The 19,083-nt window shown below is 40.2% G+C and overlaps 1 protein-coding gene across 1 annotated transcript in view; it reads left to right on the top strand.

Annotated features, from left to right (window-relative positions):
• The window catches only part of ATP1B3 (ATPase Na+/K+ transporting subunit beta 3), a 32,074-nt gene that overhangs the window by 5,328 nt on the left and 7,663 nt on the right, over window positions 1-19,083 (top strand). The window contains exon 2 of the mRNA XM_072407666.1: window positions 16,482-16,610. Coding sequence (XP_072263767.1) covers window positions 16,482-16,610 — 129 coding nt within the window. The remainder of the gene's footprint in view (window positions 1-16,481; window positions 16,611-19,083) is intronic.

Here is a 19,083-nt window from a genome sequence, read left to right as displayed (position 1 = left end):
ATGTGTATTACTACAATAGAGAAGTATCTCTGCACAAACCATGCCGGTGCAGGAGAGGATTTCAGCAGAGAGGCTGTAACACAGGAGGAGGTCATTGTCAGGAAAAGCTAAATAAGCATTTGGAGGGAGAGAGAGGTCAGAGGTTATCAATGTGCAGTGCAATATCATTTCTTTTTCTATAGATCTTCCCCAGGAACAATAGGTGGCTGCAGCTGTACAGTTAACTGGAAGATATTCCCAAGGGGAGGGGGGAGGCGAGGCAAGCAACCTGTATTTTCATTACATAGAATACACCGCAGACATTTGATTATTGTATTTTGATGGATTTATTTCTTTAGACCTAACACTAGCGTGCATCAATGCTTTTCATTTTTGGGCATAGTTTTTGTTTCCAGGACATACATTTTCTGCAAGTTTTGACAAAAATTTAGTATTCATGTAAATATATTGGCATGGAGCTGAAATCTCAATGTTCTCATCTTTCCTAGTTCAGAGGAATACACAGTAGCTCCCCCCTATGGTATGCAGAGGAATTGTTGGGAAGTCTATATTAGGCAGCCTAGGGTGACACTTCTTCATATAGGATAACAATTAAGCATTTTCCTCCTGGAAGTGTTACTGACACGACCAATAATGGAATATTTCAGCCACATGATCTAAAGATTACTCTGGAGAACATTGTAAGCCAGGCACATTTCCATGGAATGGACTATCAGGGTATCTCAGCGTACTTTCATGGAGCTTTCACATATATGATGCTTTACTGTCTGTTGTAGGTTTTGCCACACAGACAGATGTGTGAATCTTGACTTTTTGTAATAGACTTCAGTGCTCAACCCAGAAATTTCTAAAGATGGGTGGGAAGAAATTTTAGGCGGGTGGTGGCCCTTGTATTGTGACCCAGTTCTTCAGTAACTACCCCAAAACAGCTGGGTGATTACTGAAAAGTGCCAGGTGGTGCGCCCAGTTAAAAAGGGCTGGGGAGAACACTGGTCCTATAAAAGTAGATGAAAACATGGACATGCCAGAAATTGGCAGAAATTTGAATTTTCCATCCTTTTATTTGTTTTGTTTTTTGGAGTGGGAGTAAAATATTTGAAAATGATTCCTGAGGGGGCTGAAGTGTTTTATTATTGTGCTTCTGATATTGGATAATATCCATATGCTGTGAATATACATCTTTACACTGTCCAGCTCAATCATATATTTTCTTGGGACGATTTTTATTTACTTGGAAATTAATTTTCTTTTGTTATCTGATGTGAATGTGAGTGGACAGACTGATGACAGATCGTCCCTTCCAATACGAATGTACCAGTAAGGAGCACAATGATATCTGATTTCAGCATGGCACCGGATCTGACTAATAGCAACTCTGCAGCTGGGATCTACGATTCCTGTTCCTTGTACATATTCCACCCCTGAAGGGCCATAAGCAGACAAATTTGATTTTAAATTTTGCTTTATTAGTTTAACAAAGTATGATTTATTTAAGTCCTATATCTTGCAGGAGGTGACGTAGATTCCATTATGCTGCAGTTGGTTATTTTGTTTGACAGCTTAGCCTACCCATCCACCTTTTGTAACTGTGCCCCATGACATATGGCGATCACCACCTAAAGCTAGATGCTTCCGCCCAAAGGCTTCTATTGATTTATGTTTAAAATGATGTCAAATATTGTTGTGTGTAAACAAACATTTGTTCAGCATGGAGTATGTGTGTGTGCACAGGTTTGCATCCATGTGTGTTTGTATGGTATCACCATACATGTGTAGTGTTTAACCCAGAAATGTTTGTAAAACCCGGTGGGAAGAAATTGTAGGTGGGTGGCAGTCCCTGTATTGTGACTCAACTCATCAGTAACCACACAAAAGCAGCCGGGTGGTGTGCCCAGCTAAAAGGGGCTGGGCAGAACACTAAATGTGTATGATATGCTTGTTTAAGATGAGGCTTTAATCTAATCATGAGGTCTGTAATGGCATAAATTAAGCTGTAGGCTATGTACACACATGCAATGGTTCTCGTCAGATAATCTGCTCAGGGCTGATACCCAGAGAGACTCTTGCATCAACTGTACGTCCATCGTACAGCTGATGGATGATGAATAATCGTGAGGGGGAGAGAGCACAGCAGGGTGCCGCTCCGTCGCTCTCCCCCTCCCCTCTCCATAGAGCAGAACGGTGCTGTATGTACAGAGCTCGTTCATGTATCATTCAGTATTTTGTCGTTGGAAAGTATTGTGAAAGATCCTTTCCAACAATTATTGAATAATGTACCCAGCCTAGGGCTAAGTACACACATGCAATAATTATCGTTAGAAAACTAAGGATTAATCACCGATTATTCACAATTATTTTGAATGATTGTGTCGTTACAGCATGTAAAGAATCGTTCACATATAATCCACCAATATTGTGCTCACACTAGATACGATCATTTGAACGATGCAGGAAGTGACGTGTACCGCAGAACAATCCACGATCCCTGAATGACCGTACACACAAGATAGCGAACGATCGCCGCCCAATCAATTTTGGCGGGACAGTCGTTCGTTTCCAGCTACATTCCTTGTTCATAGTCGTCGTTGGCCCGTAGTTGTTCATTTTTTTTGTTAACGATTATCAGACGATCGATCACTAGTCGTTCGTTTACAACAGTAATTATTGCATGTCTCTTGATTTACCATCTATCACCGATCAGAGGAGTAATGGTGTACGGCCTTCTCTATTTATACCGAGCTTCACTATGCAGGGAACAAGTGTACCGTAGGCATCTGCCTCCAATTGATCTGGAAAATGAACTCTGCCAGGGCTAAATCCAGTTGCCCCTAACCATTCTTACCCTCAGCAGCTGTGACATTGTAAAGTTTGACCCATACTGCAGGTGATCCCAACCTTCTGGGGTATAACCTTACACCCCAACACGCTTGATGGTTTATTTTTATATCTGTGTGCAATAGGATACAAGTGTGTGTTTGCAGTGTGTGATTGCCTGCAAATGTCACATTCCCAACAATGCTACAGCTATGAACGTTCTTGTACGCTGAGCAGAGACGTGTGAATTGGGGGGTTCTTCTAGGGGCCCAAGCTGCCATTGGCTATAATGGGTGCATGTCGCTGCTTTAAGAGAGGGGGGGCCGTGGCTTCCTTGGAGTGTTCCAGGCAGCTTTTGTGATGTGCCGCCTCCCTACAATTGAAATGGAAATAAGACCCTGGCAATGCCACTCACTGAGAAAGGAAGGGAAATTTCCACTCCCGCTGCTGCTCGTCTTGTGATTTCAGAACCCAATCAGCACTTTCACTGCCTCCCTCCTTTTATTCATTCTGTGCGTAGGTCGAATGAATAGGTGAGTGTCACAGTAACCGTTACAGCACCCGCATGAATTTGTCAGCTTTTTTTTCCTCGTTTGTTCTGCGTCACTTCTAGTTTAACCTGCTATTTTCCAAGAACCTTCTATACAGCGCAGGCTGCTGCATTGGTTGTGTGAATTGCTATGCTGGGTCTGTTTCTTGGATATCAGAACCTTGTGTACAATTATGAACTTGGCATTGTACTAAAGAGCAATGCAAGGCCTAGTACACACAGGAAAATTTTCACTTCTGACCTGTTTACAAATGATGAGACTGTCTAGGAATTTGTAAGAAATTCAACAGCAGATTGATTGATTGTACATTTTGTGTTTTGATAGACATTTACCAAAATGTTTAAAAACAAAGTACAAAAGCATTGTGTGTATCAATAAAATCCAGTTAGGAGCTCACATTGTGGATTTACCCCAACAATCGGAAGTACATAAATTCTATGTGCGTGCTATGTTTCGGGACTGCCAACCAAGAAATTCTCAATTTTAATTTTAGGCACAGATAATGAACGCGAGGCTTTCATTGTTAACTAAATCTTATCCATACCTGTAATGGTGAAGTCGTTTGGAATAAAGATTGAAGCAATGAAAGGATTGTATTTTTAGGAAATGAAATTCCTGATTCATCCTGCAGACAATTTCAATTGGGCAAACCAATTTGTTTCATACATTAAAATGTGTTCATTTCCAATAGGCTGTAAGTATATTTAAAAAACACTTTTTTTCTCATGGCATGATCCACTCAATGTTCAGAGTTTGACCTTTAGCTGAAATTATTAAACATACGAGCTGTTGTCCGTACAGACGCTAGATTCCCGTTGTCAATCATGAGTAATTGACTTGTGCAAAAAGTGCTAGTGCTGATCTAGCTGCCCGAAAATGTCTTTAAGCAATCTGCTGTACCCGATAACCAACGCCAACTAGTATTGGGGACTATTGTCGCTGCAGTGGGGAGGTTTTGGGAGATATTGCTCTGCAATATCTGTGCAACCTCTCTGTACAGCAATTTCTACCAAAAGCTGTCACCTGAAAAGATCCCTATCAGTCGGGTAACACATTTTTATATATTTTTATAAAGCGTACATCCCACTTTCGGGCTTTCTCACCCAAGGTAGCCAATAGAGTGTATTCATCCCCCACCTTCTAGATTGTAAGCTCTTCTGTCTGTATCTCTGTCATTTGCTATCCTGTCATCCTATTCTTTTAAAACGCTAGTGTTATAAATGGTATTTGGTAGCCATGTTTTAATGAAATACAACTGACATGGCTGACAATATCATTCAGAAATCTATTTCTTAACCTTTCGTTTCCAGGCTGTTGATCAATATTCAGCTAAATGGAAGGTTTTTTTTTCCCTCTTCCCTTTGTAGAAGAATAGGTCTGTTGTGCAGTGCAGCAATGCTTCTCTCAGCCCTCCTCCTATTAATGCATTGCAGGGCTTCTGCCGAAGTGCAGGTATAGATTTTGTGCTGCAGTGCGCTGTCCTGTGGACAATTCTTGGCTCTGGTTCTGCTTTTGCCTTGCCCTGCCCCCCTTTGAACAGAAAACAGCCTCTATTCATGCAGTATTAATTAGGTGAAGTGGAACTAAAGGCTTCAACTGGTTCTCAAGAGGCTGCAACATTTCTCTGCAGAGCATTTCTGGCTTCCAGGGAGCCAACGGGTTACCACCCTTTAGCCTGGCTAGCTGGATAGATAGTTTTTTAGGTAGCCGTTCCAATGAAGGTAGCTTCCTAAAATTTACTACACACCTCATGAATGATGCTTTGAAGTCATCGGTTCAAAAGTATTTTTTTCTGTTTTGTGTGAATAATGCAGGGCTGGTCGGGCACTCTCAGGCCTGGCACTAAGATTGCTTGTTCCTAAACCTACCCACCATCGCTGTAATTCTATTATTCAGAACACGACAAGTGGAGTAGGACTCCAGAGAACAAGCAGCTCTGTCAGAGACCCTCTACCTCGATCTCTAACTAATTTATAATGGCAAGCTATACACAAATGACTTGGGTTGTGTTCAGGTTGATTGACTTGTTCTATATTTTTGTCAACCATTGACTGAAAAGCTATCAATTGTACTACTACACACTGCAATTAGTGTATGGCCCAATAGAACTAAAGTGAAATAACTGCACTAAGTTAAATTACACATTCAAATTGTCTAAAAAAAATCCATCAGATCCTCATATGATCAACAGCATTTTTTTGACTTGGCTGATATTTCTATTTTTACTCTAGATTTCGCTTCATTCTGAATCCTAAAATTCAGAATTGATATATAGCCAACATTCTAAAGAACTGCTCATATTGAAAAGGAGACAGTGACCTGTGTATTGCCGGTTTAATAGAAAAGGGTTGGCATATGTGAGCTTGGTCTAATTGTAGAAACATGATTAATTACAGCTTTCTTGGGGGCTTATGAAAAAACATGGGGATATTAGGAAAAAAATGGGAATCCAGATTCCAGTATCTCGAGAATTTGGGAATAAAGATTTGGTAAGTTTCTGGGCAAACAGAAAGCTTTATTTAGGGTACCATAAGGTGATTGTACTTTCCTAACCTGCACCTACTCACTACCAGAGCACCTAGAGATCTCTTACAAAAACTAAAACCTCCCTATGGCTCCTCTCTCATTCTTGGCCCCATTTTACAACCGATGAGATTGGCCTGATGATTAGCTGCTTGGGCGCCCATCATTGTATGGTGGAAGCCCAGAAGAGGCCCTGGGCAGCCTACACCAAAGGAACGGGCATTTCCTGCAATGGCAGCTTCTATTCTGATTTACCTTTTTTTTTTTTTTTTTTGAATGCCATTCATTTCTTGGATGGTTTTTACATTGCAAGTACTATAAGAGGGACTAGCTGCTACATAGGAAATTCAGAATCCTCCCCATCACTCTGCAGCTTATCAGTACTAGTTACCAGGCCTATTGACAATTTTGTGTTTGTGTACAATCTGATATGTGTAATCATGTGCTTTCCTATTGCTTGTCAGAGTCTTTGTATGACAGCTCCTATGGGTGTCTAAATGCTGATTCAGCTGTCAGATAGCACTGTCAGTGCGGTCTCATAGGTTGGTCTGGTATCTATATGATATGTAGATGAAGCGGGTAAATGTTTACTGAGGAAACACCAGATTATTTTATGAACACTTGAAAGCTAAGTAAACTAAAATTGAAGAAAAAAAAATTCTTATCACTTATCTTTTAGAAACTACTGACTCCATTTACAAAGCTAACGCACCAAGATAAGGATCCTTATTTCTCTATTTTCATCTAAATCTGATGTGATTTGGAAATTATAGCCACGTGGCTGAAAATGAAGAACTTTATCCTTGTAAATCTTTGTGCGTTAAGCCTTATGTAAGCTTAATTAAGATAAATAATACTGGTTAAGAAGTTGATTAAACTGCATGTCAAAGCAAAAATTGTTAATACAAAGGGGGCAAACACAATCCAATAATTTACTAAATATTACAAATATAGGAACAACAAATATGCAAAACCAAAAAAATGGCTTGTTAGGCCAATTCATTTAATACTTTTACACCAGGACAGTAAATCTCTCTAATGGAACCACAGATAAGTTTAGGAACCAGGCAGGTTTGGACTCTTCCTTATACAAAACCAGAACACATATTCATGGCTTGATATACACTTTGTTTGTGGTGTCAGACCTGCCTCGTTCAGTTCTGATAAAGTACAAAGAACACAGCCATCTCCCTTTCCCTCTATCTGTCCATAATCCCTCCTAGGGCAATGCTAGGGAGTACAAGAAGTTGTAAATTCACACAATTTCTGCCAAAATCTACCAGCAAACAGACGAGGTTATTGTTAGTATTTACACACACTTGGTTGAATATCCGACTATCCCACCTTTAGCAGTTATAAATAAATTTATCTTCTCTTGCAGTTCTTGCCTCGATTATTTCAGTTTATTTTTTACCCATTTAAGGAGAAGTAGCATTGGGTGTTGCAACGTGTTACCATGGTAATTAATTGCATCCCGTCACACATATACGGCGCCCTGGCACTATGGTGTACCAGAACACACACAAGCAAATGCTCATTGTGTTTATTTTTTTTAGTCCAGAGGTTAAAATGGCCTCTCTAATGCAATGTAACACAGTGGGCCTGATGTAGTAAAGCGCTTCAAGACTGGAGAAGATAGACTGAGAACCTGGGTGATCCAGCAAATCTGGAATGGATCTGGTCTAAGATTGAAAATATTTGCCAATTAATAGCAAACAAAACCTAATATAAAAGAATTCTATTTTGGGTTTGCTGGGTCACCCAGTTTCTTGGGATAGTCTATCTTCCCCAGTCCTGGAGAGCTTTAATAAGCCAGGCCCAATGTGTGGATTTGCCTGCACCTGCCCTTTGCAAAGGTTCTACAATTTAAAAATGAGCTCTGTATTGTGGGATGGGGGTGGTCACATACCCAGAAGTTATAGGTTTTCACTTAGTTCTTGTAAAAATGAATGGGGTGACAGTGGAATGCTAGGAAGCTTTAGAGATGTATCAGCAGTGGAGTGAATTCCCAGAATTTAAAGGACTAAACCGACGACTACTTGCCTATCCCGTTCCATGGCAGGGCATTGCCATCTCCTTTACTTCCCAATGATTTTTGGCTATCTTCATTTAGCCGGGATGATGTAACTTCTGTGCAGGTGCATTGGGGATCATTCATGCTCAGCACACGCAAGGGGAGTTTCCCTGGCAACCAACGCTGATCTGCGCATGCACAGCTGAGCAAAATCTGACAGCTGAGCAGTGATCAGGCAAGCAAGAACAATTATTGCAGAAGGGACATCACTTGTCCCTTTCTGCAATAATCCCTCTCACTGGGCGCGATTTATTGAAGATACACTTTCATCAGTAAAGCTGGGTGATCCATCAAACCTGGAATTAAACTGGTGCAGAATTTAAAACATTTGCTATCAATATATTTAAGAAATCCATTCCAGGTTTGCTGGATCGCCCAGCTTCACTGATGAAAAGCGTACCTTCTCCAGCTTTGGAAAGCTTTCATAAATCAGGTCCACTGAATTGCAAACATTCTGGGTGGGACTTTAGTTCCACTTTAATATACCCCGTCCTTTTCTGACTAAAGCACACCTTACTAAATTGACATCTGTCTGTATAGAAATACAAGTCGTGGCTAGGGGACACTGCAGGGTGAACCCTGGAAGCCAACACCAGTTGGACATGATGGGAGTTGTAGTCATTTTTTGTGTTTAAGCTCCTATCTAAGGCACACACAGCTTCTTGTTTTTGATTTATATCTGTGGCAGCAGCATGTGGCTGGGCTGTAGTGCAATGCAACAGCTGACTAAGCATTCCCAGAGACAGGTTTCTGTGGAGTTGTTCTTTTAAACCGGACATGTTATGTTTACTTAATTTTGTTCAGTGACGATGGCCAAATTACAGTTTATTCACCGACCTGTCCTGATGCCTGGTGCTGACAGTCTTTGTTTGATAGATTAAATCTGCTTCCTGCCCTGGAAAGTAACTTAAATATGACGTTAAGTATACAATGTCATACCTAATAATGGAAGTGACATGTAAAACAAATTCAAACAGATTTTTGGTGTGCCATATGTCACAGTAATTGTCTTGAGATTCCTCCGGTTAATGTCTTTTTAAAGTTTGCAAGACTTTAGGAGAACCATTAAAGAGTAATTTTTCAACCCTTGAAGTAAAAATATGCTTTTGTTAGGACAGGAAAACAATCCCAAACAAGGAACGTTAGTCATTGCAGGGGTTATAGCCAACTATGTAGCAGATTCCTAAATCACTTTGTGAAGATGTTTTACATTGCTACGAATTACGGTTTATCGCTCAAGGAACCCCTAGCAACCTCTAATGGAACCTTGGTTATAAAACTCTGGATAACACTGATGTACAGGTAGTATGTCTTACCTGTATACACCAGACTTAGCAGTAGCTATTAGCAGTATTTTAATTTGTTGTGAAGAGTTTTGGATAGAAGTAAAATATAATACTTATAAGTAATACACTGAGCATTCGCTTCCAGGTTTACGGGTGTACATGAATATATTTCCAGGACATAAAATAGTTACTGCAACAAAAAGCAGCACTAGAGTTGCAGGCAGGTGACTATGCCGAGGCTAAGAGGCGCAGTCTGGGAGAATGCAGAACTTAGCATCTCATCTCTTATCTGGTCAAAAAGAAGTCTGAAGGGGCATCCGTATTGTCCTCCTGCTGTGTTCTCCATAGAAGTTCACAATGGTCTTTCCCAATCTGTCATTGATTAGTTTGCCGTGTCAGAGGACCGCTGTACACTTTTTGTACCCAAGATGAGCATGACCAATCGTCTTGGGCTAGGTGCACACGTCAGATGATTTTCGTCCGATAATCCTCAGGGTTGATATTGGATGAGAATCTGGCATTTGTACTGCGCTTGTGGTCCGATCTGGCAGATGCATGGACAATGAATGAGTAATGATCATAATGAAAGTGAAGGAGAGCGAGCGCAGTGGGATACCCCTCTGTCGTTCTCCATAGAGCAGAACAATGCTGTATGTACATCACTCGTTCATGCATCGTTCAGTCTTTTGTCGTTGGAAAGGATTGTTAAAGATCCTTTCCAGTGACAATTATTGCACATGTGTACTTAGCTTTAGGGGACCATTATCTGATGTGTGTACATAGCTTAAGCAAATATCTCAGTCAAGATAATGCCATAGTCAAGAGGAATACTGTTAACCTCTCTGAGGTTATATGTACACCCGTGTTTTAGAAAGAGTGGAACTAAAATGCCCCTTATGAAATAAAAGATCAGGCATGTGATTATTGCAGAAGGGACAGACGACTGCCTGATCATGACAGTGAAATGGGAAAAGCTGACCTGTACATGCGCAGTATCAGCTTTGGTTGCCAGGGAAACCTGTGAATCCTGGCTTCCCTTGCGTATGCTTGGGACGAATGAATCCCCTGCTTGTGCAGCATTCACATCATCCCAACACAGCCAAGACCGGCGAAGACCATGCCTGAGAAGGGCAAGAAAGGAAGATGGCAGCCTTCTGTGATAGAACATGGATAAGGGAGTTGTGCAACTTTAGTTGCGTTTTAAACCTCCCCGATCCTTTATGAGCATCTTATGAGTAAATATACCTGACATGTGGCGGGTTGAGTTTTTTAATCTAGTTTGATGCCTCTTTGGCCAAAGTCTTCTGACAAATGAGAGAATACATCAGGGGATAAAAGCCATAGATGGGAATGAGCCCCAAATGAAATCACATTGTACGCAGAAGTTTGTTGTTCTGTTGTGTAACGAGCTAGCAAAGCCATTGCGGTAATAAATCCTATGATTTAGATCAGAACCCACTTCTACTCAGAATGATGAAAACAATGTAGTGTCATTAATGGCTCAGTCTGGTACAGGATTATGTTCTGTATAGAAAAGCTTCCAGTTAGTGTAATCTACTGAGAACGCCATTCGTTCAATTTGGTGCCCAACATCATTTATTAAAGGCCGACTAAACGTAAATTACAAATGAGTTTTTAATGTAATTTCTACATATGAGATTGCAGCATTACAATATGTAACATATTGATGGTATGGTGCTAATATATACTTTGGATAAAAAGTTCTCTGTCTTTGAATATTGACTGGCAGGCTGGACTCTGCTTTTATAGGGTTTCAAATGGACAAAAAGAAAAATCTTAAGGAGGGATTCACTTTACCAAAGAAAACTAAATGTTCACTTCCACTGTGGTTTGTGTCTATGTTGGACAGATTTGCCAGTGACTGAGCGACATAAAGGAAATCTCCCTAATAAGGGGACACAATTCTAAACCTTATGACAATACAGATGCCAATTGGTGGGCATGGGGCTCATCTCAGATCAGGTTCTGATATGTGCCTGGTGCCATCAGACGCCAGGGCGGATCCATAAACGACTGCAATGGAAGGTAGGTGAGCGCAGCGGGGTGCCGCTTGCTGGTTTCCCCTCTTTATAGAACAGAAAGTCACTGTATGCACAGCGCTCGTTCATTCACCTTTCAGTTGCTTGTCGTACTTCAAAATTCAAGCGTGTGTACATAGCCTAAAGTCCCCATTTGCAAATTCAGACCATTATTGCAGAAAGGGACAGGCAATGTTCCTTCTACAGTGACTATTCTAACCTGCCTGATTGCCACTTAGCGGTCAAATCTCTTATAGGGGTTCTATACAGAACCATCAGTCTTCTCTTGCCTTCATGGGCCACCGTGTTAAACATTCACCATTTTTATCAAGGTCTGTGTATTGGTAGAGCCTACGTGGAAATGCTGAGACATGTAGTGATTCCTAGGTTGCCTGTATTACTTTTAAATATGACCAAGTGTAGCATATGACATCTTTCTGCTTTTCTTAACAACGTGTAATCGGGATTACATGTAATCGCCCCCCGGAGCCTGCTTTCACAATAAATCCATCACAAATCGGGGATAGCAGATTATTGTAGTGCAATGTAGTGCACAATGTGTTTTATTCCTTTTATTTAAATCTGCGTGTAGATTGTTGTTTTTTTTGCATTCGGTTTCATTGTCCCTGGTTGTACATGATGCGTTTCCTAAAATGGCATTTTATAATCCGTATAGAGGGTGGGAGCGAAGCCACTTCACATTTCCCTGCACCGCTCTACAGAGGACAAGTGATTGATAGCCTGTAACAAGGGGATGTGTCATTCAGCCAAAAGATCATTTGATAAGCTTCGGTGCAGTACAAGAAAAGCGTACGTTACTCATGTCATCACCAATCAGTCACTTCAAGTATAAGTGTGTGTATATGTAACTATTTACAAGCTAATCTGTGTACTTATACATGCCAGGATCGGCAACCCGCTGGTATATTTAGGTTCTCAATCATGCAGTAATTTCCAAGTCTCCTTCAGCCTGCAAAAACTGATGGCAACCAATCGAATATCATAATGTACTGGTGTGAATAGTATAGATTGAAAGCCCATTGGCTGTTATTGGGTTCCCATCCTTGATGCAAAATGGTTTAAACTCCATTCCAGCCAACTGGAGAGAAGTAGGAAGGGAACCCCTGTCTGTTTTTTTATCCTGTCTGTGCCACTAATTTTTAGTTTTATTTTTATTAAATTTTACGGGAGAGGATAAACAATTTGTTTTTTTATCCATATAAAAAATACAGGGGACATCCAAAAGGGTAAAGATACACAAAGACTAAAAAAAGTTTAAAGCAACAATGTACATAGCAACTCATTTGTAACAGAAACAGCAATTACGTATTCCACCTTCGACAAATTAGGAGCTGATGGCTGTCAGTTGTTCAAGTCTGTTATTGGCAATATATTGTCAAGGGGTACGTTCTAGAAACAATTCCGATACCAACCAAGGGGTATATTCGAAACTAAAAATTATGGATTACTTTAACTGTTTGAGTCTTAAGGTCAATGGTGGCCACTTACCGATCCTGAAACCTCTACCCAGGTATCCGGGGAGAAGTAAAGAGAAAATAAGTGGGCTATATAAAAGGCAGGAGTAGTGGCCAATATTAGTTTGCAGAGTTTATTATTCTGACAATATTTTTTTGTTATTTCGGTGTTTAAGATTATTGGAAATATAAGGAAAAGTCTCCAGAAAATTACAATCCAAGACTTCCAGTTTACAAAGCTGCTCTTCCTCTAAGTAACATTAGTAATCCTCTAAGAGGAGGTCAGATAAGGAATTGTGCGTCATACTGGAGAGATCACTTTTGTATATGGGTATGCTTTGAAGTCTTTGAGCAGAGTTCTGTAACATTGCGGTGCCTGGAGAATGGGAACGGCTTGGTATTGTAATTGAAGAGAAGTCAAACAAAAACCATTCCAAATTCAAACCAAATAATTTCTGCTGACATTTCTTTCTTGTAGTGTTTTGACTTGTTTATAAGGATCTGCATGTCCATTATGATAGCGACAGATCTCTTCCTTCTCACAACTCCCCTCCTCATTCTTTCAGGGATTCCCCAAACCACCACTACTTTAGAATTACCCCAGTTTAAATCTTGGGGTTAGTGCTCTTCATAGTGGACCTGTTGTTGGTACACATGAATCAACAAGAAACATATCTGCCTTACTAATCACATTATTAATTGTCGAAAACTACCCTTTCTTTGTTAGAAATAAAAATAAAAAAAAAAAACTAATCTTTGGCATTGGCAGCTTGAATCACACAGTCTCTGGCTACCAATTGTTATATATATTGTTATATAATTGGTGTGTGTGTGTGTGTGTGTGTGTGTGTGTGTGTGTGTGTGTATATATATATATATATATATATATATATATATACCCACACACACAGGTTTTATTGGGACAGTCCACAGGTAACTGGTTTTGTTTATTCTCAGAATTGAACATCCGCAGGCTTCCCTTGCAATCCAGTGTTGCCCAACCCTTGCTATAGAGCCGCCTTTCTCAACCTTTTCACACATGAGGAACCCTTGAAAAAATTCTCAGGTGCTGAGGGGAACCTCTGCTATAATCAAATCAATTGGGGAAAAATGCTGTTTCTATTAGATGCCAGTGAACCCCCCCCCCCCCTACACAAGTGGTTAGAATGCTGCCCTTATAGACAGCTAAAACGGTTCTTTGTTTAAATCAGCTGCTGTACTGGGTGGTCAATGGGCCATAGCTCAAGGAACCCTAGGCAACTCCTGGAGGAACCCTAGGTTTCCACGGAACTATGGTTGAGATTGGCTACTATAAAGACGACTTTATGTGCTACACGGCTACCAGACCTGTATATCTGACCTGCAGCTTGGTTGTAGGTTATATGGATAGGGGGGGGGTTTGGTATTAGGTCCTACCTTCTTGACAAAAGCAAACCTGAACTCCCTGGCATTATGGGTAGCAGTAGAGGCTGCCCCAAGACTTTTTTTTTTTTTTTTTTGTTTTCTTTACATGTAGTAAATATTGCGCCTAGGTTTCCTTTTTTAATAATTTTATTTTTTTTTACTTTGTACTTTTTTTGCCTTAGTGTGCTTTTGGCGGTGGTGAAACATGCCATGACACCTCCAACCTCTATCAAGCAGCTAGCAACCCCGTAGACCAGTGGAGATTTTTGTGCACTTTGCTAGTACTAATTCAGAAAAGGGTTGTATCTTGTGGATATTTTCGATCATCCCATGTCTATCTCCAGTTTAATTCTCCGGGAAACGTTTAGCTGACTTCATTAATCATTAATTATTTAGAGTCTTTACAGACTCAGCTTTTCACACTTTCATTAGTTCGTTACTAGCACCTATCTTTGGCACCTTTTTTGCGTTGCTCTAATTTGGAAATAGGCAGTTCTGTTTTACTTCATTTGAATGATTTCATTGCCATTTTACAAGGTATGTGTATGTGGAGTCACTACAGCTGACAAATTCATCTATGAAATAGGTCAGATTTTTGTGGCACCGCCTGTACCCTGTGACCAATGAAAAGGTGCAGACTTGTGACGGTCATGCAATCTTTGATGGTTTGATTAATAGCAAGCAGACAGCCAGAACGTCTTTTGCCCACGTAGGAATTTTTCCATTTCTGTTGTGATATACAGTGTTGATTGTTTTTGCAGCTGACTGTTGTTACTTGGGGGGAGGGGGTTGGTTTCACTGGGTTTTTTGTGGACCTGTCCAGACTGTAGTCTAGTTTTGAGACTAGAAGAAAATTTTAGGGATCTACTTTTAGATTTATTTCCTTTTTCATATGTAGGACTCTTTGAAAATGTTCATTTTTATTCATACTTTTTCTTTTGCACCATGTGTGCTAAATGTGCTCATTTACACAAAACAACATTGATTAATAGAAATGGCCGGCCTTTGCCAGGTGGCGTGTCAGTGATGAACCAGACAAGTCAAAAACCTATTGCAAACTCTTTTAGTCTTTGGACTAAAATAAAAGAGTGGAAATCTGGTAAAGGCTTCATCCATTTTTTTCATTTAGGTTTCTGCAAATAATCTTTAAAATGTATTCCCACCACTAATTTCTTTATTTTGAACTAGGGCAGACTTCTGCCCCGCAGCAAAATCAAGCAATCCCAACAGCTGGTACCTTGCCAGCTTCTTAATGCACCAGCGCTTGCACATGGGCGGTTCTGAACCACTTCCTGCCACCCCTATTCCTTTTATTCGGACTGGTGGATACTACATGCAGCGTCTTCCCCAAAGCAGCAGTTCACTGGCATGAGGAATACGTAGCTGCACAGCCACCTCCCTACAAAGTGTACACAGCCTTATTGTAGCCACCACTGGAGGGGAAAGGGGACTCTATTTGGAAATGTCTTCCTTTTTGTTATAAGCAGGCAATACACTAGTTAGATTTGGCTGTATTTGTTTTGGCTGTGCACTCATATGACCTGGCAGCCTAATAATTAAGCCAAACAACTGAGCAACCTAGAGCACAATAACAGTAATTGACTTCTTACCACATACAACCATTAAGTTGTCTGATCTTATTAATAAAGATGAAAGTGTCTGTATTATGTAGGGAAATGAGCAGAAAAATTGATTTAGATGTACCTTAATCAAAACTGTTTAAATGCAAAGCTGAAAACCCCATCGAAGAAAAAAAAAGTACTACAAAATTGCCACAGAAAGGCCGGAAACCCAGGTACCCACAGTATGCGATTTTGCTCCTGGAGCACATTTATCCTGCAGCAGGATAAAAAGCAGTCCTAAAGCATTTCAAAATTTCAAATAAAACATCAGTAGACATGTACAGTCTAATGTACCTTATAAAGGTTGTTTCCTGTCATTGTCAAAAGGAGTGGGCTGCCAATAGCCCCCATACTATGCCTAAAACGGTGCATGCTGCTGATGCAGTTTGTGCTGCAGGTTCTCTGTTTTAGTTTGGGCACACCACCTGGCACTTTTCAGTAACCATCCGGGTGTTTTTGGGTGGTTACTAAAGTTGGATCATAATACAGAGGCTGACGCCCGCCTACAATTTCTTCCCTCCTGGCTTAAAAAATATTATGGGTTGATCCCTGATAAAGCAGGCATGGCTGTCTTGTATCTTTTAAACTTTTTGTCCTTCATTTCCCCCCTTATATCCGTAGAACTTTTGACGGCTATATGTAATACATAATAAATGAGCAATGTAACAAATTCTTTCTATTTCTTCTACCCAGCTCTGATCCTGCTCTTTTACCTGGTGTTCTATGGCTTCCTGGCGGGACTCTTCACCCTGACTATGTGGGTGATGCTGCAGACACTGGATGACTCTGTTCCTAAATATCGTGATCGGGTTTCCTCTCCAGGTAAGTCTGCACGAACTCTCTTCCATTACACATTTATATATTTTTATTATAGATATGTTGATGCTAGTTTGTTTAGGTCATCCATACTTTAGATATTCCAAACCAATTGTGTGATGGGTTCAGGCAGCCGTGGTAAAACCTTGGGACCTCAGCAGCTGTTGATTACTTAGCGTTGGAAATTTGCTGGTTTTCTGCTTTGTGTCCTATATCACCCATGTAGTGATTAGAGAAGTTTTTGCAGAATATAATCCTTGCATAGACGGGTCAACTAATGAATGGCAATGGTTTAATTTACCCTGAAAAATGTAATATGTTGCTACTGGATAAACACTGGCTATGGGTGGGTACTTCTGTGAACAACATGACCGCTTATTCTCAAATACTGAACACTATTCAAACAGTGTGTGCATGTCCTTGTGAAATAGTAGAGCGTTTTCCTTCCTTACTTTGCACTGCGACCTATGGAAAACATGACATATGTTTGTTATCCCAACTGCATAAAAAGCTTGCCCCCGTTCTACTCCTAAAGTAAAAAATAATTAAGAAAGTCAATTACAGAGCTGAAATTTATCTTTGATATGATATACACACTTCTTTTGCCTTACATCCTTTTCCTATGTCAGCAGTGCAGCTTCTATTGCCTCCTCTCCACCCACAGCCGATGCCCTGGATAAATTGACTCCATAACCTCTCTCTGGTGGTCCAAAAAGCTGTCTTTTAACACCCCAGATGCCACCTTTTCAATTATTGCAATGTGTTCTAAAAAAAAAAATCATTGTCAGAAAGCAAACCACTCCATTTATGGATTTGCTATGTTATGAAATTGATGAAGGGCTGCTTGAAATCGGTGCATGGTTGAAGGTTTTATAAATTTGCCAAGCCAGAAAAAAAAACGACCTAAATGTTCCTAACCTGTTATGTTGACTGTTTTCTCTCAACAGTGCTGAGCTCTCAGAACCCATGGATTTCATTCAGTACACTATATATAACTGCACATACAACAGCCTGCATAAAACTAATACGCAGACCTGTCAGATCTCAATCTTTTTAATCTGAGAGGGGTTTGATTGACCTTGGGACATTTATCAATGTAGTGTAGATATCCTTTACTCTAGACATTTTACTGGCATTGATTCCATCCTGCAGAGATTGGGGTATATGAGATCCTTCCAGAAGAAAAAATGAAATAAAGATGATTTTATCATCTCTGCAAGACTTTCTATAATGGCTTACTTGCATTTTAAAATCCTTTAACGACACTTAGACGCTCTATTTCTAAAACAGGGAATCTGACATTCACTCATGGGAATAATTTACTGCCGTTGAAACACATGGACCTGGGAGATTCCCATCTGGAAATGTTTGAAGGAATGTCAGATTTCCTGCATCTGGTGAAGAACATGCTTTGGCGTATTTTTAGATGCCAAAGCCAAGCAGTCTTGAAGCTAAGTTCCCTAAAATTTTGGCCAACGGTAATGCTAAAGTACTTGCTTTTTTCCAAAGTTTCCTAGGAAAGGAATAATGATTTTCTTGTTTTTCAAGAAAACCTCTCATTGGAGAAATATTTAGAATTGTTATTCAGCTTTTCTTCAAATGCTGCTTACCCGATGATGCCATGACTTTAGCGAGAAATATTTACATGTAACACACAATGTGTCGCCAAAATGGTAACACTAAAATATTTGTTATATGTTCTTTAGGGCTAATTATAGCTTTGCATGAAGAACAGGGCTTCTCTTATAAGGTGATTTCCTTTCAGTCATTACCAAGAGCACCATTGGAAATATTTTAACCCTGCATTGATGAAATGTCCCTTGCGGTGTGCTAATTCTGTGGTTATCAATTTTTACAATAAAAGTAAAATGTATTTATTCCTATTATTAACTTGTGATGTAATCTGTCCTACAGATAAGACTCACTGTTTCCATCTCACTGAGAAACACCCATGTACTGTCTTTCTGTTCTTCTTGGTTCACTACCCCTTCCCTGGTTCACCTTCTCCAGCTCTGATTTTTTTTTTTTTTTCCTCCTTTACTAGTTCAAATATGGTCACTCTACCTTTGCCTACTCTGGTTACAGCAACTGAAACATGAGAACACATTATATTGCAGGCTAAAAGCAATTCTGCTTTTTAGGAACAATTTTTGTATATTTCTATATATTATGGAAGGCATGAAAGGGAAAGGCCGTGTAGGACAAAGTAAAAGCTAGTTAAACTTAAAGCGGAACTAAATTGAAAATTAAATCACACTTGCCTTTAATCCTGAAAAGATCTCCCAATGGTGCTGGACCTTCCCACAATCCGGTCCTGTGCTTCTTCTTCAGCGCTGGATAGCACCATCTTCATTCTTTTCTGGTCTTCTTACTAGTCACCCAATCGCACACTGTCCAGGCACGAGTTCGGGTGATGTAGCTCACTGTGACGGGGGATTTTCCCCTAAGTGGTGTCCTGGGAGGCTCTGATCACTGCAGG

The sequence above is a fragment of the Pyxicephalus adspersus genome, chromosome 4 (assembly GCF_032062135.1).
Source record: "Pyxicephalus adspersus chromosome 4, UCB_Pads_2.0, whole genome shotgun sequence".
Classification (NCBI taxonomy): Eukaryota; Metazoa; Chordata; class Amphibia; order Anura; family Pyxicephalidae; genus Pyxicephalus; species Pyxicephalus adspersus.
The sequence above is the reverse complement of the archived record's forward strand: the minus strand, read 5'-3'. Positions and strand labels throughout refer to the sequence as shown.